Raw genomic sequence first — 23,493 nt, 5'->3', positions numbered from 1 at the left:
ACTTCACTATCAGCTTGACCTATTGCACGCCCTATTGACCCTTGACCTATCAATTCAGCTAGTAATATTATGTTGTTTGCTACGAAAATGGAGGACACTAGCGAGCAAAGCCGTCCCGAGCGGACACTCACGACACCACATCTGAGAAGTAGAGTATGTAAGTATTTTGGACAAAGCAGCTGTCTTACTCTACAATGACAACAAATCTGCGGACTCACCTAGCTTACAACCTCGTAAGTTAACGTTAGCAGGAGAGTGTACAACCTCGTTTGACTGCCTACTACTCGGCACAGCTTCAGCAGGCCTTTTGCCAACAGCTCATAAAAATGCCATCACCGACAAGATAGCATGATTTATATGCAATCATATGCGGCCCATTGGTATCGTTTCGGGATCTCATGATGGAACTGGAGTTTAATGTCGTGTGGTGTTGCGTGTCATTTCAAATTCATTCGAACTTTTTGAAAAAGTGACAGCCCTACTAGTTGTCATACCAGGAGGAGCAGAGCCTTGCTAACCAATTTACTGTGGGGCAGTTTTAACTCTACCAATGACTATTTTAGGAGGTTATTTTATGTTTTTTACAGGTAAAATCTCAAAGAACACAAAAACCTTCCTCAGACATTTTATGTAAGTGAAGGCCAAGTACCAGTAACTCAAAAAACCTTGTTTTATTTAGAATACTTAAGGTAACAGACTTTGCTTATTTCCAGCTAGAGAGAGAGAGCTACAAGGATCCAGACACCAGAAACTTAAGCATCTACTTCATTGCTGCAACTCTCCCATATCATTATCGAGTTACTACTTTAGCTACAGCCTCCAGGTCCTACCCAAAAGGTTCAAAGGTAAAAAAAATAAAAACAGGGTCATAAAGGGTCATCAAAGAAGATTGTTGGGTTGCACTATTTTTTATGAATGTGTCTCAGGCCATATCTACCCTCAGAGTTATCTCAAATATTCTTGATTAGTCAGCTGTTGTGATTGTTTATGTTTGCACCTGGGAGAAGTGGGGCGCTAGGGGAAGTATTGCTTCATCAAACACTTACCCTGTTACTAATTTTCCCTCCCTTTCTCCTTATCGGTCTCTCACCAATGGTGGGCACACTCGCTGTATCTCCTTGGCTGCTGTTGTTATTTTCCTCTTGTCAGAGCCTAATTACTGTGATTACAGCAACACAAGTAACATTTAAACCTAAATGAACTCCCCTGTCTGTGGGAAGGAATTCTTAATGTGGAAGAGACCATCATATGCTCTACTTATTAATTTTCCTAACCTCCGGCTCACTAACATTCAACTACTGCACAAGGAATGGAGAGCACATAATTCCTTGAGCCACTGCCACAGCTGTTGCAATTTGAGTTATCTTAGTGAAAAGCACTAAACTAGTATCACATCCAGTTGACATTAAAATGGAATTTAGAAGGAATTATATATTAATATATATGTGAGAATTCAGGTACAGTTTCACAGCCCAAAGCGTATAATTAATTTTATATTCAAATACTTGAGCTTAAGCTTTGAAACTAGTCAAAGTGACTTGGTGCATTTTGTTATGTAAGAAATGAGGGAAAAGAATCTTGCTTTGGTTGGCATGTTACCACAGTGTTTAATATGATTGGTGACATCATTTCATGGAAACTGACCCTGTTTGAAAGGAACCAATAAACTAAATTACCCTGGGAATTTCCCATGGTTATGAGGTCTTTACCTACAAGTCATTGCTAATGTTAGAACATCAGTTTGCAATGAAGACTAAACACAAAGCGTAGTCAACCAGGGTGGTACATGGCCTTAGGATGAAGTTATTCTCAGTAACGGCACAGTAGAATACTTCCCCTAACAGCATGCACACATAGGCCTGTACATATGCTTTTGTGACCATAAAAGAACTGTAAGATGAGCTCTGGACATAAGACTTGGCACGCACGCACGCACACGCACACGCGCACGCACACACACACACACACACACACACACACACACACACACACACACACACACACAGCAGCAAAGTAAATGCAGCTCTCAGGTTGCCAGCAGGTCTGATAAAGCCGTCCTGGAGGACATAATCTCAGTCAATGAGAGAGCCACTGAAAGGCAAGCACAGAGTCAGCGGTTTCTCCCTAAAACACGAAAATTCAGGTGATAAAAAGTTATAGCCTTTCTTCTTAAAGCCTCTCCCAATTAAACTCACTTCTGCCAGAATTAGCCATCAAGAGCCAGGTATTGGTGCATGAATTGGGGTGGAGAGAGGTACTGTTGAAAACCACCCTTCTTACACAGTCTGATCAAGATGGGACTGTCGCAGCGTTTATTCTTAACATTTCTGTGTATGAATTAGTCTGGGGTGATGTCCATAATTTTACATCACAATATTGTCCTATGCAAATATAGCAAGATAAGATATTATATTTGCTTGTTTGCTTGAAGTGAACCGCAGCAAACTATGATGTACTCTGACTTGAGGTGTTGATCTGTTTAGTGAACACCTGCTTATGGCAAAGACGACACAGCTCCATTATGACTTCCTTACTCACCATTTTCTTCCACTTTAAACCCACATCAGGCCAATTAAGCTGTAGTAACCCCTCAAATATCGACACCTGTTGCCTCTCCTGTCCTGCCAACTGCACTTGCGTTTTCACACTGGGGCGATAACATATTATGTATTGCGTGTCTATGCAAAGAGAAGGTTCAATATTTTTGTGACTTCACACAAAGCTTAAATATTTAGTTCACAGACCAGTCTCTCAAAATATGATTCTGTTGACAATAGCAACAAAATTGAAAACATAGTTGCAGCCTGTTGAAGGACAAGTACATTTCTTGATTCTGGGCTCCTGCTCAAGCATGTGTGCATGAGTTCTTTTGCTTATCATTTGTTATGTTATTGTAGCACTGTACAACCCGTCAGAATGTCCATGGCCTGGTTTACTTTTGGTTTCTTCGTCATTTTCTTAAAAAAACAATTTAAACCTACTGCTTTAAATAGATACACCAGCAACTGTTTTATATGTATACTGCCTCCACATGCACAGTCTCCGTGGGGAGGAGGCGCAGCAGCATGCTTTGACATGCAAAACTATTAAATCACCTTTTCACCACCGAGACATTAATGTGTCAGTGACAATGAAGTTAATATACGACTACTTAGTAGCAACTCTATTGTTGTTTCCTTGCCTTTACTGTATATTTCAACATATGCTTTATTTTAAACTCTCTCTCTGAAGTTGAATACAAGTTTGTGTGTTGAAGTTGAGGGAATGGCAGCCTGCCTCCCACATGCCAAATTATACACCACACGAAAGCCCTCCATGACACACATGCACACACACACACACACACACACACACACACACACACACACACACACACACACACACACACACACACACACACACACAAATTACAACTGGCACAGCCCTGCCTGCGTTGCCAGGGGATTTTGTTTTTTTAAGTTAAAGGGCTTGGTATGGGGTCTCACACACACATTTCTCCATTGTGCCCTGCTGCTTTAAGAGCTGTTTTTTTATGGGGTGGAAAACAAAACACCAAAGTACAAACATATTTTATGGTTCTGCCACATTCTTTCCAAAAATCTTTCTTAGCTGGAGGGTTGTGTTCAGACAAATAACAACAGTGACTGAGTATTATGTGTAAAAGGTGAGTTATAACAGTCCCAAAGTATCACAGCTAAAACTTCTTTAAACTCCAGGCACTGTGTGGACACACCATGCTATTGGCCAATTAACAAGTGTGAGAAGCATATGTCACTATCCGGCTTTTATGCTCACTTTGAAGTCTGCCACTTGCATTGTGAACTTGCGAACACACTGACACGAGTATTGTTAAAACTGCTGTCAGTATTAGAGAAAAAACTGAGTGGAAAAATGAAGGAGGTGGCTGCTTTCCTGTTTTATAAGTACAGGGTGTTTCAGGCAGAAAAAGCATTAAATCTGATTTGTTTTAGGGCTTCATTGTTGTGTGTTAACACAGACTCTGGCAGACAGTGGTGCCTACAGTGTGACGATCAGAACCAGACAACTGACACAGGATGGGTGTGCTTGTTTCCTCTACCAACTGAACAAAAGGCTCACATCTACTTCTACTTTACATGCAGCCAACTGAGAAAGGAAGTGACAGATGAGGAGGGGGGTGAAGGGCTGAGACAGGAAATGACATCAATGTCATGTGCAACACAGTTAAAAATCTTGATAAAAAATGGTAAATTGGCGACAGGAGAGAAACAGTGTGATCTTGACATGCTAGTGAAAGAAAAACACCTGTTCTGAGTGAAGAATCACTTATTCTAGTGTGTGCAAAGCACATAAAACCTTATGAACTGATGTAATGATAATGATGAAGATGAACTAAAACGGATGGTCTCAATTTATTCTTCATGTGTGCCATTTTTACTTGATAACTGTGAAATCACTTGTACCCACTGAGGATCATAATTTGTACAACAGAATAAAGTGCTGATTAGTTTTGAAACATGAACACAGTGGGGGTTTTTTGTACTAAACCATTTGCTGAGAGGAAATCCTACATTTCCTTCAAAACCTCAGTTTAATTTCTTGCCATGAATTGATTTCACAGCACCAACTAGAGTCTTTAGGAGGTATTAATATTGCTGAAGTCATTCAGCTGTTAAGTGTAACTGGGGTAATAAGAAAAATACATTCAGAGAGCCTGCCAGGCTCCACAGCATGAACAACTTCCTGTTCAGGTGCACTGAAAACGGCATGAATGTAAAATCTGTTACAACTGCTTGTTTGGGTGTAACAGCACACTGCTTCTGACAAATACATTCCTCAATAAAGGCTTAAATGTGGCTGTAGCGAACCAGTAAACATTTGATAAATATTGTGACACATTGTTAGAATAAGCTCTTGCCGCTTTTTTCATCTATGCCAACCACACAGGTAGAGCAGCAGTATGGTTTCATTTCAGTGATCTGATAAATGTTAACCTCATTTAGGTCAGGTTCATTGACATTTATACTGAAATAATTAGCTGTCCTGATTATCTGTTTTTTGGAGGCTTCAAATCCTCAGGGGGAATTACCAGCAAATATTCTAAGCTTCGACACAAGCTATCAAAGTTGCAGTAGTCACATCGCAGGTCCTAAAATGTCAAGTAAGGCAAATCAACTTGAATAAATCCTACTACATCTTTTTCGCTACTTTATACACTCGCAAAAATGATTTCCAATGACTAATCTACAAGCAAAAAGGTCTGTCAAATTCGGTCCAGTTTAAGAGGTCTTGGGTACATCTGTGTTCTTTGCCTGTAAGTGACATGCAGGCGCTGCATGCCTAGTGAACCACAGTCATTCTTGATCAATTAATCACACAAAGCAGCACCTACTTTGGCTGTGATAAAATAAACTCCCCTAATCACCTCAATCATTCAAGTAGGATTTTTTTCTTTCCAAATAGAGCTATTTACGTTTTTTGAAGGAAATTCTTTGAGCTTTTCATATTGAAATATATAGAGCAGAAAACTTAAATATTGCAATGTCATTTTTTTCCAGTCTTGTGCAGTCCTACCTAGAAGCATTCCAGTCAACCCTAGAAATGATGTAAATCTTGTTTTCAGTATTGAATGTTTATTTTTACAAGATTGTGTTGGAGTAAAGATTTAATTAAGTTTGGGCTTTAGGAAGAGAATATGATTGGAGAAGATAGATCACAACTCAGGAAAATACGTTTTGAACAGAAAAGGTCTAGATCAGACACTTCAATGAAGATTATGGATTACATTTGTCTAGTTGTCAGATAGTGGAAATATGATGACAGGCAATACTGACTGACCTTTCAATTGAAGTATGACAGTGCAGCTGTTATAACATTATCACCCAGAGCCCCTGGGGAGAAATAACAAAAACACACTCACCCAGTGTGACATCTGAACTATCCCTACCCTCCATCACCTTCACAAGGGCCCCTGCTGTTCAAGTTATGTTAGGCACCTCACTTGATGTACTTTCTCCACAGCTTGCAACTCAGCTGAACAACTAACAAAAGCCAGAAGAAGCAGCTGAAAGCAGACAGATCAAGTGACATCTAGGGTAAAACTAAGGCTGCAAAACTTTAAAGAAGTGAAGGAGCGTAAACTGAGGGGAGAGATAAAAAGTGGTTACACCTTATACCTCTGGGAGAGTGACACATCCCTGTCTCCTCAGCCGTCCGCTCTTGACAGCTTTTCACAGCGGCACACTGTCACTCGGCCAAAAACACACAAATACAACAGTCATACCACCTGTTGTCATTTTGCAAGATTAAATCTCTGATGCAGCTTGCCCTCTCATCAGTTAGCAGCTGTCCGTCTGTTTTCTTTACAGCTAGAACAGCTAACAGAAGCCATACTAAAGCAGAGATGAAGTGACAGAGGATCAAACCTCGGCTGAACTGTGAGCACAAGCAGCAGCAGGGATATTGGTGGTCAGGACAAGCCGCGCTGCTGATCATAGAGACATCCCCAATCGTCCACTTGCTTCACATGAACTGTGGCCCCTCCCTCTGCTTTCTTATCACCCTTATTACATCTTGAGTTTTATTTTTTACAATGATATTGTTGCAAATGTAATTCTTTCTTCTCTTTCCTCTACCAGTGCAGCTCACTTTCCCTCCACAGTTGTTAGGGTCAGCAGACGGTGAAATAGTCACAGGCCCCATTGAAAAACTGGAGCCATTTCCCTTCTCTCTGTTAACATTTTGACATTTGGCTGTTAAAGTGTACTTTCAACATATATACTGGCACAAAGCTGAGAGTGCAGGCTGGCCCCGCCTGGGGGAACCCCCCCAGGAGAGACTGACCCTCTAGTGCAGAAAAATGACAGGATAACCCGATGAGGATGGAAAAGGAAGTGAAGTGAGCTCATTTCCTATAATGGAAAGAAGAAGGAAATGGATTGTGGGAGGGGAGGAGAGGGGATAATGGTTTGCTGTATGTGTGTTTAATGGCATGGTTAGACAAAGAAAGCAGCCCCGAGCCACCCCAACCCCCAACCCCACACTCCCTTGAGGCCCTTGGAAATGTAAGCAATATAAAGAGGGGAACTTTGACTTTTCTGGTGATGCTATGGGAGGAGGGTCATGAACTTGGGGAGTGAATTGTGTTTTCTTAGGACCCTAGCAAAACAAGCAGCATTACAGGGAGTGCTGTGCGGGCTTTACAGAATAATGTCTGGAATCATGTTTGGGTCAAAACTAGAATTTAAGATTTTTCTGGCCCTGGAGCAAAATGTGGCATAAAGATAAAGCAAACACATGTATGAGCAGATGATCAAAAAATACAATACAAAAAAAACTAAAAGAGAACCCCTTTTGGCATCCAGTAATGCAGATACATTTGGTTAATTTACCTCAGCAGCAAATCTATCCAAAAACAATGTCCCAGTTACAGCAGATCTCATCTCTGCACCACCCTTGCCAACAGCTTTCAGCATTTTTTCAATTTGGCAGAAAATAGCTCTAACTAAATACCGAGATGTGCAAAAATGCAAAATATGGCACTAGAAATCTCATTGGAGAAGATCTGAAAAACTCAGCAGCATCTACATGGCTGGATAATCTCATGATTATGTGCGTGAGGTTTTTGTTTCATGGGGGTGAACGGACACTTTAAAAAACAACTTGTAGAAAACAAAGTCGAACATTCCTCATCGTAGCATTAATCCTTCTCTCTCTCACTGAGGCTGCTTTGCATTTTGCAACAGTTCCTGTATCAGTGCAGAACTGTCTGCAGGCCTACATGCTGCAGTATCTACTTCCCCCTCCGACTCACATTATCGGAGGTAAAGGGGGAGAATTAGGCTTGCGATCTGCTAATGTGATCAGATCAGAGGGGAAGCCCTAAAGGCTGCACTTCTCACACACCTCACTAAAATATTCACCTCTATGCGGCGGTAGTGTTTCTAGCGAAACAGCAGGAATAATACGGCTATAAAGCAAAAATATGAGCTGTGTGTAGAGGTAATGGTTACGGCAGTGGTGGAAGATTTTTCTAAGCTATCATTATTTCCCGAGTAGAGAGGATAGTGCAGCCATGTCCCTGTGGACTTGAGCACTGAGACACACAGTCTGCAGGAGCACGCTTTATCTTCGGAGCTCTCCCCGTAATTGCAGGATATTCAGCCCCTTCACATACACACTCACAGATTTGCTATCCCAGTGCGTCATATGGCTAATTGGGCAGCACTGTGGTGCAGACTGTTAAGTAAACACGGTCAAGTCACCCTAAAACATAGGGCAGCTGCTCATTTGATAAATCTCAATGGACTGACATGTTTTTTTAGTCAATAGTGTTTGTTATAAATATCAGTCAAACAATGTAGTTGTTGATTAGCTGACGTTCACATGAAATTTCTTGAGGGGCAGTGAGAGTGTCGCTGCCAGAGCAAAAGAGCTGGTAACAGGTCAGTCTGACTCGCTTTTGCCAGAGAAACCAGGTCTGTATAATCAGCCAACTGTAATTACACCTGACACCCACTGAAACTCAGACACTGACTTTAATAAGAGGGAGTAACCAGCGTCTATGCAGCTCTGACCACATAGCTGACCAGCCTTAGAACATGTCACCTTGTGTTGTCATCAAACACGATCATCAACAGTAAATAGGTGACTGTGCTGTACCTGGTTTCTGCTACAATGTGCTGCTAAAACTTGAGCACAAATACTGTCACTTCATATCAAAACGACTGTTTCAGTTATACTTCTTGTGTGTGCTTCTGATAACACCTCTTAAACCTGCACTGGGAAAGGAGGAGTTGGGCCTGACGGGAGCTGCTTCTTCAGAACTTTGCAGGCCAGTCAGACACCTCATAACCACAGGATCAGATCAGAGAGGGGCTCAAGCTATAGCTCAGGCCTCTCAGCTCAACTCGGACAATTCAATCGAGGCCCTCGCTTTCTTTTTTTTTTTTTTTTTAATATATTTTTATTTCTCAAGAGAAAATCATTCAAGTAATGTACAAACATACTGATAGTAGGCTAACAAGTTACAATTTTCTTTTGAGCAGTGTTCCCATCCCCCCACCCTTTTCTCGCTTTCTGATCAATACGCTGTCTACAACAGCTAAGCTTTGAAAAAGTTACCTAAGCAGAGCATTTAAGAGAAGCGATGCTAACTGTTTGTTCTCCTGGAAGTAACAGGAGGAAACTGGTGTGTGGCAGTGGTTAAAGCCCAATTAAATTAGGTGTGCCAACATCGCACCCTGTGTTTGACTGTGGCCTTTCAGTGCAACATGGAAATAATAAAAACATATAATAATAATATACTTTAATTATCACACAATTTAATAGAAATTGGGATTTCTAGATCCTGTAATGTACCATCGTTAAATGACCATTTCAAACCATGATACAAAAACAAGGTGTTGGGTCTTCAATTACTGTCTGAGCCTTTAAAAGGCCATTATTGAAACGATAACATCCAATTATTTTCATACCAGAAGTTTATCTGATGGGTACTGTGGTCAAACCTCGGCCCTGGTGACATCACACTGACTGCAAGACAAGATGAGCACTTCCAGGGAAGCCCATTTGTGACGTGGATGGACAGGTTCTCATTTCACAATGTTTTTACAGCTGTCATATCAAATTAAATCACAAAAGCTGGATAAAGGCTTTTCTAGCTCTCTAGTCTTGATGAAAGGGAACCAATAGAGGCCGGCAGGAATGAGTCCTAAAACCGGGAAACGAGTTGGCAATTTCTCTCTAATGGTTCCCTCGTCTCTAAGTCAATGGGTTTTTTTAATGAGTTTTTTTGTTTAGATGCTGAATTAATTAATTGTCATCATGCCCAACATGGAAATTCATCAACTTACTAGTCTGCCTTTACAACCTTGTTGTGTTTGTACTTAAACTCTTGCAAAACTATTCTAGTTGCATATGTTCCAACTTGTACAATTATCCGTTCATATGGTGTGTCATGCTACTGTGGTTTGGTTCATTATTAGCCTAAAATCAGCCTTTTCCACTTCTGGCGACACTTAAAAAAAATATGTTGTGTTCATTTAAAGATTGTCTTGCTGAAGTATCAGAGACTTTGGTTTTCCATAGAGCTTATTTTCTTCTCTGATCAAAAATCCAATGGAAAAAAATCACATTGGCTTTTTGTCGAGGAAACCACAGTGATGTGTATTCTAAAACAGCCTCAGCAGGACCATTCAAAACTCTTTTTCCACAATTTATTAACTTTTTAAAAAACACTTTTAGGGATCAGTACGGCATTCCTTCTTGATTATCAAACTAATTATTAGTGTCAGTGGTACCCAGCTGAGAAGTATCAAAATATCCACAATTAAAAAATATTTAGCCAGATTTTTTCGCTGGGATTTCAGTGCTCATTTAAGGTCCACTTCCCTACTTCCTGAACGAGGCTTCAGCAAGTTGCTGAATAATAAGCATGAGCATCCTCACGCACACTGCAGAGACATAAAAGAGGAAGTGAAAATGCTGTTTCTTGTCATGTGTTTCTTTATTCTTTCTTTTACACTGATTTGAAATAATAGTCAGGGTTTAGGGGGGGAAAAAAGCCAAGTTGACCGTATAAGGGTTACACAAGCGTCTTTATACATCACCTCTCCACACAGAGAAAATAAATTCTTAGCCTGAAAACATTAACAGCACATTTCCCATGCATAGCATGAGCCATGTCATGTGGCTGGTGCCTTCATTTTCAGTTAACCACTGAATTATTTAATCATGAATAAAACGGGCTGCAGGCTAAACAGTATGTCAGCCTTACATTGTTGCATGTGGCAGCCTCACTGCATGGACCACCAGCAGCTATGTAGTGGAATCTGTGCCAATTCAAAGCTGAAGCAATGACCAAGTCATAAACTGTGTCTATAATGTGGGCATGCATTGTATATCATGTCATAAAAGAACAACACATCTACTATCCTCAGTGGAAATAAATAACTGTGCTGCCATATGAGTTGTTTTTAAGACTTTAAATAGACAGAGTTGTTTCTCTTCTAAGAATATGACCGACCTTTTTCCACTGCAGTATAGAAACTGTCTTTATTCTCCGTCATTTATCACCTCTACCCTGTCAATCTGAAAAGCATGTGTGTACACACATGCTGCACACTTCTCTAATGCGCACACATAATGAAGATATTCCAGTCTATATGTCTGAGTAAGAAGTAGCCTAGATGTCCCTTTCTACTATGCCTACAGGCAGAATGCATGCATTCTGTATGCTAATGTATTTACAGAACATCGATGCTTGTCCAGCCTCCGAGCAAATGTGTTTATGTATAATTAACACTGAAGTGTGTGTTTGTGTGCATTTGTGTGCATTCATGAGCTTAGTGTGAAATTATGCAGAGATATTTCCTACTAACAGGCGGAGCACGCTGCCAAAAGGAAACTTTTCTTGTGCTGAGCTCAAAGAAAAAACAGGTTCATGAGCCAGAGAATAGAAAAAATCTGAGCAGAAACTTTTTTTTTTGCGAACAGGGAGGAGATGAAATGTCAATCAAACGCCAGAGTCAGAATGAATGAATGCTTCCTGTTAATGAAAGCTTAAGCCTCAGTCCTCACTGGTACATTAACCAATAGCTTTCTGTGGGGAACAATTAACAGGACAAAATCTAATTCAGCATTCTTATTGCTAGGGGTGGGAAACATTTTCGTATTCTTAGATGCATCGCGGTTCTCTCTAGAATGATTATGTCTCAATGCAGATGGAATTTTAAAACTGAAATTAGATTGCCCGCTGCAACATTCAGTTCGCCTGCTGCAGAGCGTTACAGAAAGTGCCTGCTGATTCTCTGCTGTACAGGCATGCGCACCGAACACACGTGTGCAAGTTGTTTATGTCTGAGCGGTGACAAAATGGCTGCAATGGCTAGCACCAAGCCTATAAGATCGGCACCTATTTCTTTGAAAGCTACTGTATGGCAGCATTTTGAGTTCCATGAAGTCGAAGGGAGAATTGACAAGACCTATACAGTTTGTAAGGTGTGTGGAACTTAATTTAAGTACTTCGGCAACACAACTAATTTGAGAAACCACCTTGCGTGATACCAGATTTGGGAGAGAAGCAGCGACCTGTTGCAGATGCCAGCCAGAGAATGATCGAGCAGACAGTGGCACAGCTTCAACCGAACTCTGAGAGAGCAAAGCGGATTACCGAATCCATTTCAAGTTTTATTGCATTGGATTTAAGACGGTATTCAGTTGTGGAGAACGTGGGTTTTCTGACAATGGTGTTCACTCTAGAGCCAAGATACAAAATACCATCTTGGCGTTACTTCACTGACATAGCCATACAGACGCTCTACAATGAAACTAAAACAGAAGTTTTGGACACTTGAAAGCGGGTAGGTAAGTAGCCATGTTTTAGTATGAGAGCTGATACATAGGTCCATAATGTGTTGAAATGTAAGCTGCATTGATTATTGCATTGAAAGCTATTCTTTATATGTATATAGGCTACAGTATACTGTTTTTCTGTGTTCATAGAAAGTCAAATCTAGTTGTGACAAAGAAAAGCCTTCCTTCTATTAGAGAAGGTAATTAATCTGTTGATTTTTTTTAATCAACATCACAAAAGTAGGAAGTGATTAGCAAACTCTGAGTAGCAAACTCAGATTTAATTATCATTATTATTATTTTAAATCATGCAAGGAAATGTACACCAAAAAATTGTTGCATCGAGATGCATCGAGATGCATCGATAATCGGTTTAGATTTTAAACTTTGAGCTCAGAATCGGAATCGAATCGTGAGGTGCCAAGAGATTCCCACCCCTACTTCTTGCTGCAGCATGATTAGAGAAAAGCAGCTACCATAGACATTCCTTACTGCATTTGTTTGTGTACACCAGGTACGACAAATAAAGTGCCAACATTTCTGTGTATGCTTTTAAAGGTTAGACTTCCTGGGTGTGCTGATGGACGGTGGTGATTCAGAGTTGATTCAAAAAGAGATTCATCATTTCCGTCTCTGCCTGCATTCTTCAACCTACACCTCAGCATCTTCACTCACATGTTTTTGAGTTCACTTAGGAGGGACATCAGATTACAATTTATCATTACGAGGTCTTATTAGACAGAGAGGACAGACTCGTAACTTGTGTGGCCACGTATGGAGCAGTGAAGATTTTTATCTGCTGTTCCAGGAAATGCCATGGCAGCAGATCTGAGTGCTGAAGCACACTTTGTACCACCTCTGGAAGGATGTCACACTTCTTTTTCCACACACTGCTACTCAATAGACTCTGATTTAAGCTACAATTACAAACCGCAACAAAGTCTCCTTTATTCAATGGACTACTTGATTAAAAATAACTGCCCGAATACAGGTATTGCAGATATTATCTATGCATTTACCCTTTCAGGTAACTGGAATGTAAATATTATTTTTTAGACACCAAAAAATGTACCACAAGACATCCAGTTTTATACCCATCACATGCTGCAACATGTTTTTCAAGCTGCACATCTGAGGCAGCAAACTCTTACTTGCACAACGCGATTCTCAAATATAATAATAATAATAATAATAATAATAATAATAACATAAATTCACAAAAACCCTCAGTTCAAATAAAGACCTCTCCTTTAATTCCCCTCACCCCCACATACAGCACCGGATGGTAATTACTGATATGAAACCTGCTATACAGGGCAGGGTATGTAATTAGCCTTCTAACCAGGGGCACGACTTAACAACCGGCCGTTTCTTCAAAGACTCAGGAGAGACGAACACAGTGTGTGTGCCCTGTCAATTTAACCAGAATTTTCTGTGTAAAGTAAAGTTAATAACAACTCATTGAAGAGATTAAAACTGTTACAAAATGCATGGACTGTATCCACATTTCCATTTTTAACAAGCTATAGAGAAAAATTTGAGATGGGAGCTGAACACGAAGGTTTCAACAAATATAGATGTGAAGGCTCAATACAGGAAGCTCTCGGAGTATATTCTTGAAAATGTACCGCTCTGGTGTAAACTCATTTTCCACCACATCCTATTTCATCAGACCGATCATTTAAATTCAGAGAACACGCAGAAAAAAATCCCCAGCTCACAGGATCAATACCAATTTTAACTTTAGAGCATATAGTCGGCAAGGTGTCTTCAATACAATTCTGACTAAATGGCTCACTGATAGTTTAGAAAATTGCATTTACTCCCTTGAGGCAATAACTGGAGTAACTTGTGGAGTGTAAATCAATGAGCGTGAGATGAAACACATCAGCGGAACTGTACATCACAGACTCTGAATTCATACAAATTATTAGTTAAGCAGCCAATAAGAACTGGTCCTCCTTTATTTCCACGTATCTGAGCTGCAATTAAGGTTTTTAAAGCTTAGAGGACCACTATTTTATACATAAAAAGTAGAGAAGCAGAAAATCTAAGAGAATAAGGGATACGTAATATGGATTTTTTTTCAGCTGCAATAATTTCACATTTTTGTATTTTAAAAAGAAGTTCCTAATCTGTACTTAATGCACACCTGGGGGTGAGAAAGATTCAGATCTGGTGAGCATAACAGATGATTTAATAGTCCATCTTCTTCATTGTCTGTGTGCTTATAAGTGGATCATAAACCAACTGTGTCTTAATTTTTACACACTGCTCTTGTCATGTCAGTGAAAGCAATATGGCTTCATATTATTGGCTCTGATACTGATAAATAGATTACAATATAAATGTCCAAATATAAGACTGACAATTTATCGAACCAGTAAACACAACTCAAAATTAGTCAGGGATATTTCGATATTTTTGTTTTTCACTTGATTGTTTACTCTGTGACATTTCTCAGTTTTGATTTTGTGTTTTGTGAATGTTTTTGATCCCCAAAATGATGCGACACATTTAATTTGACCTTTATTGCATATCCATGCACATGCATATACGCACCCATGCCAATATCCCTAAATAAGTCTGTGTAGTGGTACAGCATCAACATTAAAAAACTTTGTTTATCATTGTAATATGCTGGGCAGTGAAAGCAGCTATACCAAATAAACATTTTTTTTAAAAAAGCCTGGGAAAGAGTCGATCTCTCTCTTAATTACCAGGCAGGACTTTCAATCAGTTGTTTGTGTATGTGTGTGTGTGTGTAAGAGAGAGAGTGAGTGAGTGAGTGAGTGAGTGTGAATGTGAATGTGAATGAGAGAGAGAGAGAGAGAGAGAGAGAGAGAGAGAGAGAGAGAGAGAGCTTTAGCCTCAGCTGGGAACAGTCAGGGGTGTTCACCCTGCGTCCACCCAGCAGCCCACTCATTATCAGCCAGAACGTTTCATGTCTGACCCCTCAATTCTGTCCAAGTGGGAGGAAACCTGTACTCCTTCAGGGGGCTGTTTCAGCTTTTCCAAACATTCCCAACAAAGCCCACATTTTTGCATTAAACCAGAGCCAAGAATGTAGGAAAGTACAAAAGGACATGCCACTTCTTTAACATGTGGCAAGTCAAGTGCACGCAGGGCTGACTACTGCACTCACACTCAAACTTAATTTCTGCTGCCACGTTTGTCTCCTCTGGATGTGGGTGAAATCTCGACGAGCTTGTGAAGGGAGAGAGAAGCCATGGCGACATTTTTGAGGGACAAAACGTGACTATTAATAGCTCAAAATTCGACTTACTGAGACTTTTTGCCTGATCTATAGGTGAATAAAATGGACAAGTTGTTTCATGCTGTTTCACAACCCGTCTGGCACCATTCACTGTGGCACTTTTGCAACCCCCAGTATCAGTGTTGTGACAGAGGACTCACCCAGCAGCAGCAGTTTCACTTCTCTGGCCGCCTTCTCTCCATCTTCTCTCAGGTTTTTGTCAATCATTTTAGACCTCTCGGCCGCGGCTTTATCTTCCTGACTAACCGTACAACCCATGGTTCCTAGTGCGCGCTTCAGGACTGCTGCTTAAGTGGGAAAATATCACCTGGGAAAAAAAAAAACAAAGTATGTCCGGCCAAAAAAAACCCTTATTTTAAAAAACAAGGGTTGGAGTTGAGTAAGCCGACTTCCCTTTTTGACGAGTGGCGACAAACGTGACGGAGTCCGTTCATCCGCGAGAGGAAACGAAAATCATTAAAAGGAAAAAAAACAAAAAACAAACGACGTGAACTTGGATTTGGAAAGTATGAAATTCCCAAAGACTCCTTCAGTGTGACATTTGCGGTCTCTTACGAGAGTAAAGAAGTTGTCCAGCGACTGAAAAGAAAGCTAGTTACTTTTTCGGGGACGGTTGACTTTTAGCTAATTCGGTCACTTAGTTCCTACAGCGGACCATCAGGACAGGTTAAAGACAAGAAAACGGGCCACGAAGTTAAGCCAAAAAAAAAAATAAAAGTATTCCAGCTGCTGAAAAAAAAACGGGCGCACCGACTCCTGCAGGCAGAAAAGGCTACCGGACACACACTGACCACTTTTCAGAGGATATTTATCTGTGCTGAAATAAATCCTTTCTTTTGTTTTAGTCCCTAATGTCGTTAAGCATTCTTTCCCCCGCGTTGAGGTTTCTCACGTTTGAAGCCACACCCGTAGCCGCCGTGAAGTTCCCCTCTGTCCGACAAGCAGCGAGACAGCGCCGTCACCTCCCAACTCGACGGCAGCACCAGGGCCAACCTCCGGAACGTTAACGCCCACTCGCGGTGCTTCACGGGAAATGTAGTCAACCGTTCGCTTAGAGCGCCGTAGGAAACTGCCCGACTTCACATTAATTATTGCCCCAGGTGGGAAAATTTGGGGTTCATGACAGGTCCATGGCTTTATGTCAGACCCCAGATGAGGGGAGGAGAGGTTGTATTTCTTGTTTATTTATTTTCTAACAGCCTACATTTCCGGTTAACAGCTAGCAACAATGGCTGTCTACTTTTTTTTTTATAGATTTTTAAATATTTTTTATTTGATATATATGTTTTAATTTGTTTAAATACTTTCAAATATTTCTGTATTTTTAATATCTTTTAACACCATGTATTTTTTTTATATTTCTTTTAAATATTTTAAAAACATTTTAGTATTTTTTTCATATTTCTCTATGTTGTATTTTCTATATAGCCTGCTAGCTATTCCTTTCCCAAAAAAAAAAAAAAAAAACAGTAGGGAACAAAGTATTCATATTGTGTAGAAATAGAAGCCCTACCTTGTATGAATAAAAATACAAAAAAATATCCTAAATATATGCTTGCAACTTGAAGTAACAAGAACACTCACTATGCAAAATGAAATATTCAGATAGGCAAGATATCTATTTATTATTTTAGATGGATGCAATATTATTCAAAGGGGCACTGCATGGGTTTGAAATAGAAATTAAAACCAACATTCTTAATATGTACAATATTAATAAGGTACCAATAAAAACTCAGTAATATTTATCTTCACATCTCCATAACTGAATAAACAAGCTGTTCTCAGAGGAAAATAAGGTCACCAGAACACTGTTTGAAGCTAGAAAGGTGACAGGGTCGACCAAATATAAACAAATTAAAACAGTATGACATGGTGTTGTCCTTTAAGTTATATGTACATTAAGTGGCATACAGATATCTGTGAATGAAGATCTTTCTCTCCTGATTAAAATTTCTTCCCCAAAACTACATAGTTCACCTTTAAGCAATATTTGTTTATTTTGTAGCTGGTAGAGATTTAGCCATTTTAGGTAGGCTATACATAGTAGCTGCACTATTGGGACATTTTATCCATACCTATAACCATGTTTCACATTTTACGATGATATATTAATCTCAATGTTTTATCAGAAAATAACCTTAATCAGCAAAGTTATCTTTTATCTTTTAGCCATCAGATGAATGAAGTGTGGTAGAAAATACAGTTTCCCTCTGAAAAATAGTGGTGCAAGTAAATAGTATCAAATGAAAATACTGGAGCAAGGTAGTACCTGAAACTGTACCTAAGTAGGCCTACAGAAAATGATCAAATGTACTCACGACTTACTTACTTACTCTTGACCACCATAATACAAATTGAGTCTGCAGACTGTATCATTTGATTTATACTTATACACACTTAATAAATTAGCCTACTTTCAGGTTATAAAACAGTACCCTGACTTTGTAAAGGCCACTGCTTTGTTTCTATATATAACAATATCAAACCCTTTTAGTAAGCATTAAGTTGAATGTGGGAATTTGAAATCTCAGGAGCATTAAAGAGCCGTGGGGAAAGCAAAGTTATGGCATTAGCGGTCTTTGTATTTCAAATGTTGGTTATCTAAATAGGATAATGCAAATAGCCAAGGTGTGATAGTTATTGTATTAGAATAACGGCTGCAATCGTTTTAAGTCAAAACTGAGACTCAAAATACCCCAAAACAAACTAGTTAATCAATAGTGTTCATAGGTGCACTCTATAAATAAAAATACCACTTTGATTTTTAATTTGTATAATGGTCATAGAGCCACAGCTAATGCTACCACAGCTCTGTAGTGCCACCTTGTGGACTGGTTTGGGACACTTAAGAGAGAAATTAACCTTTTTTCTTTACACTTTTCTTGTTTTTTGTTGTTGAAAATAATTATATTAATTTGTGAAACACTGTAAAATTGAAATTTATAAAGTACACATATTCCCAGTGGGTTTTCATTTTTAATAGCTGAAAAGTCCTTGCTTTTTCAATTTCAAGTTTTTTAACTTGTTTGTACAGAATGCAAGTCAGTCAGAAGGTCTGATCAAAATCCAGTCCCCACAATCTTGTTTCCAGTAATCTTTAACAAGATGGAGGACAACCACACCACATTTGACAGATGATGAAAGGCCAAAGGTCTGTTACCTCATTATCTTTATTGCAACATTGTTTACAGTACAATAAACTGCCAGCAACATATTAAAATATATAGAGATACAAGAAAATCGACATGACGGACAAAAAGGTTTAAAAGCACTTTGAAAATGATTACATTTATATTTTTAATCGGACTAAAACTTTAATTGCTATTTACATTGTACAAACTAGATATGCATATAGAATATAAAGGGTATACATTTATATACATTATTTATAAATGCTGGCCGATGTCAATATTTAATATGTTACTATTCAATCATACACGTTTCAATAGTTCACACAGAGAGGGAGACTCACAACACTGACATCTAAAGAGGTCCTCAGAGATCATCTTCTATCAGCCACTAACACAGTGTGTCCCCTTGCTGTGTTGCCTCTTGCTTTATTTTTTGCATGTCGTGAGGTTTAAAAGTGTTGTGTGTGTGTGCACCACTGAAAAATGACACGTGATAAACCAAAATGCCTTTATCATACATACTGCCAGAAAGTCAGACTACAAACAGGAAGTTGTGGATAAATATAAGCTTGTAATTTTTTAACAACACTACGTTATGCCCCAGTGGCTGATTCAGATGATTCCCTCTGCATACAGACGCATAAAGACAACCAAATATCTAGATATAATGGAAACAAAGGGATTAAAAAGGGGGTTTATTGTGTAACAAATTGACAGGACATTGCTAACTTACCCATACAGCGGTCACTGTAGTCTGGTGTGAAGGGATTTATCATTAAAAAAAAATATGAAATATAGGCAAGTACACCAGCTCACTAACATTTCCAAGTTAGTAGATTACTGTCTGCCAAGAAGCAGCAAGGAAGTTACAAACAACCCAAATGTTACCACTGATGATAAACCACTAGACATAGTTTAAAAAAAAACATAAAATCAATTGTTTAGCATCTTGCATTTCGTCACTGAATCGGATTCAACTGATACGCCAGAATAAACATTGAACATGAAGGTTAAAACAGTTAATCCATCAATTGTAGGAGACTTCAATTGTACTTCTGATCAGAGTATAGGTCCATGTGTAACAGCACAAATGCACATAGGTACTATAGTTGAAATAGAGTGGAGCCATGTCTTCTTTTTTTTAAAACAACACGGATACTGAAAAACCTCCAACGTTAAATCCAACTAATTTTATCTACAGAGCAGACGAGAGGGAGAAACTAATCATGGCAGGGCCTCACAAGAAAGTTTACTTTATTTATTTCAAGTAATGTTGGAGAAGACATCCATAATATCCCATCGATATGTTGCTATTTTTCTCGAAGTCTACATTAGATTGATTTAGTCATACAGAAGGGACGTGCCCATAAATCACATCTATCAAACATGTGAACGCCTCACAACTCATTTGCTTGTGTTGCAACTTATTAATGGCTGCAGGAAGTTGTGCTTATCAAAGGAAAGTGCTATTGCTAACCATAAACCTTTCGAGATTGTTAAAGAGACAGTCGGTCATTACCGTTAGAGATCAAGCTTGTGCTGAATGCAGAAATATTTACAGACTCCAAACTGTCGTGAAGTGACCCTGTGTTTTTTTTTTAATACATGGTTTTTGGTTATCTCTGATTACTCCCAGTAAATGTTCAGAAACAACACATCGAATCTTCCAGGCTCATGCTCGATGATTAAGATCACATAGCAGTAACTTTTTCCTTCTTTTCATTTCATTTATCGCTTCGATCTGTACAATCCAACTAATGAGGTTCTCAATACCATTTATCACTGTCATTTACACAGTAATACTGAAAATGAAACTCTGTGTTATGTAGTTATATGGACGCCAAGAACCATTTCAAAATGCTCCTGCATTTCTGATATGGATCGCCTCCATAAATGCTGAGGATCAAGTCATCAGTCCATACTGCATCCTCTGAGGTTTTCATCAAGTGGTGATTAATAATAAAAAATATACATCTAGATCATATTGTTCAGGAATGTTACGATAAAAGTGCTCGCGACACTGCACCACATACTTTGTGTTTTTTTGCATCTTGCTCTGTTAGAGGTGAGGATGTTAACACGTCTAAACCTTAAAATACGCAACAGCAGCAGCAGCAGCAGCACAAGTTAGTGGATTGGGACACTAGAGGCTGTGCCGTAAAGAAATAGTTCTACATTTTCCAGCCTTTATGCTAAGCTAAGCTAACCAGCTGCTGACTGTGGCTGAGAGTGTTATTGAAAATGTTGAACTATTCCTTTAACATATTTTTCTTTATGTGCTTGTACTATCACCTTCTCTTAAATAACTTACAATAATAATAATAATAATAATAATAATAATAATAATAAAATAATGGCCTATCATTCGATACATTTCTGTCGTTCGACTGTTAAATGGGAGGTGCCTTGGATTGTATGTTAGAATCTGAGTAGCACTTGTAGATCACCTTAGGACAAGACAGGGATAGTGGGGGTTGACAGATACTCGCAGGGCCAGGCGTATAAAGACAGACAGCAGCTTTCTATATTGTTACTTTTCTGTTTTTTGTTTTGCATCCATCTCACAAGGCACAGCCTCCCAATGTCGACATCAATCTTTATGCACCTGACCTGTTTTTAAAAATCACAATCAACTTTCCATTGGAGTCTACTGGCCTGGATCTGCAATCACTGTTTGGCAGGATGCACAGTACAACGTAACATCGTTAGAGAGCGAGAGCTTCAACTCTAGACTTCCCTGTGGCCAATATACTCCCATGGAAAAGATAGGGCATCTTCAACATCAAAGTCAAAACAATAACATTACAACACAGGTCTAAATTAACAATATAAAACCTGAAAAAATAAGTGGAAGGTGGTGCCTAGTGACCACTGCTGGCTTTGCTGCTGCCCGATGTCCAATCAATGATGATGAAGCTGAGGCTCATTATCATGAACAGGAAGCCTATCCCAGCAAAACAGGCAGCCTTGAGGAGAAAATAAGTGACAGATAACAGGAGATAGAGAGATCACTGTGGGAACACCAACTGGATGCATCGTTTACAGAGTGTCATCAAATTTACAGTAACTTCGGGGGAAAATCATTTGATGTTTGAATGATTTTGTCATTGCTGTTTTGTTTTGATGTATGGCATCTGAGAATGTGCATAGGTGCACATGTCTGTTTTATTAATGCTGTTATCTCTAGATCGAAGTTAATTATTTCATTTTCTCTCGAGATAAAAAGATAAATGAACTTATTATCAGAAACAAGCTTTGTTATCTCGAGATAATGCAATGATAAACTTATGATCTCAAGATTACAGCATTAACAAAAACAATTGCATCTGTGGTCAGTCTTGAGATTTTAGGTTTGCCTTTGGTTTGCCTTGGGCACAATAAGTTGGAAAACCACTGCTGTAGGGTGTGTCAGTACATTGTGAACTCACTGCTGGGTGTGACTAGAGGTCCAGCAGAGCAAACTTCCCACCACAACAACAACACCTCTCAGTGAGGCAAGGTGTGATCAGAGGTGAAGCACACTGAACAGTAAAACACCGCTTTTCAGTCTGGTGTTAGGTTTCTTTTTTTTTGGAAGGACTGTGAACAATATACTGTGCTGAGACTTTTTACAGCTGGAAATAAAGTCCAGTCAGTGCTCTCTGATGGCATCACTGTTTCTACATTTTCTGAAACATATCTTTAGTCTCTTCACACTACAGTTTTTTCTACTCATCAGCCAACAAAATTTGGCATTACTAATAAAAAAATATATATTTTTGGTGTTTAAGATGTCTTTAAAATCCACATTTGGAGAAACCTGAATTGACACTGAACAACCTAAAATAACTCTCACTAAAAAAGCAATATTCAATTTATTTAATTGAAAAAATGTCAAATGTCAGACATCTACATATAATCTATATTGATGCTTTATATATTTTGACAGATCAGCTTAATATAACTTGAGTCACTCACCATGATTTTGGGGACCGAGCGCAGCGGCTCCTCCTCTTTGGGTACAATACGAATGTAGAAGACAGCAGGGAAGATGAAGATGAGACAAGGGGCAGATGTGGCACCTGGGAGGCAGACAAAACGTTATTAATTAAAATTAATTCTCCATGGGTTCTCACTTCCTGTCGTTGTCATTAATTGCTGCTGCCAGTCTGACAGCACTGTAGTGATGAGATGGAAATTAGATGAAAATTAGGGAACATAATAAGATGTTTTTATTTTGTTGCACCATCCCAAAAGAATACTGATCATATGTGGCTTACTTGTTGGACAAACTTGTAAAAGTGCTGCTTATTTTTTAACACCCCCCATAATAAAATCCCTTTCCAATTATTTAATCATCTCGAATTCTTGGATGTCACTACTTATTTTTCTTCATTCACATTCAGTGGTCTGTAACATTAAATGATCAGCATTTGAAGTACTCTGCATTTGAGGTGGAATAAGTAACCGTGCATAATCCATTTCTAGACTTTAAAGAGATCATTAAAGCTACTCAGGATTCTTCAGGGTGCATCTATAAATGTGTTTATTTGCTGGTGCTTATTCATCAACACCGACCTGTCCCAGGGTTGATCTGACTTACCAATGACCCCAAAGATGCCCAGGATGTTGGGGGCAAAAATGACCAGCAGGTTGATGAAAGTGAGCAAAATGGCGGCAATGGCGATGTGACGGGGCCAGTAGAAGGTCTTGTTGGGAAACATCATCTGCTGGATCGCCCTCCGCACCTGATCACAATAAAAATAATAA

General features: G+C 39.2%; 2 protein-coding genes across 3 annotated transcripts in view; both read right to left on the bottom strand.

Moving 5' to 3' along the window:
• Positions 1-16,585, bottom strand: part of LOC115583452 (guanine nucleotide-binding protein G(i) subunit alpha-2) — a 63,337-nt gene extending 46,752 nt beyond the window's left edge. Inside the window, exon 1 of the mRNA XM_030420319.1 lies at positions 15,751-16,585. Coding sequence (XP_030276179.1) covers positions 15,751-15,868 — 118 coding nt within the window. The 5' untranslated portion in view covers positions 15,869-16,585. The remainder of the gene's footprint in view (positions 1-15,750) is intronic.
• Positions 16,586-18,764: 2,179 nt separating this feature from the next.
• LOC115583429 (sodium-coupled neutral amino acid transporter 3-like) overlaps positions 18,765-23,493 on the bottom strand; it is a 45,364-nt gene continuing 40,635 nt past the window's right edge. For both annotated transcript variants that reach the window (XM_030420260.1, XM_030420261.1), the window contains 3 exons: positions 23,327-23,471; positions 22,702-22,805; positions 18,765-21,710 (listed from right to left, as the gene is read on the bottom strand). In XM_030420260.1, the coding sequence (XP_030276120.1) occupies positions 21,606-21,710; positions 22,702-22,805; positions 23,327-23,471 (354 nt within the window). In that variant the 3' untranslated portion in view covers positions 18,765-21,605. The remainder of the gene's footprint in view (positions 21,711-22,701; positions 22,806-23,326; positions 23,472-23,493) is intronic.

This window comes from Sparus aurata, chromosome 6 (genome assembly GCF_900880675.1).
Source record: "Sparus aurata chromosome 6, fSpaAur1.1, whole genome shotgun sequence".
Taxonomy (NCBI): Eukaryota; Metazoa; Chordata; class Actinopteri; order Spariformes; family Sparidae; genus Sparus; species Sparus aurata.
Note: the sequence above shows the minus strand (reverse complement) of the source record. Positions and strands in the feature narration are given on the sequence as shown.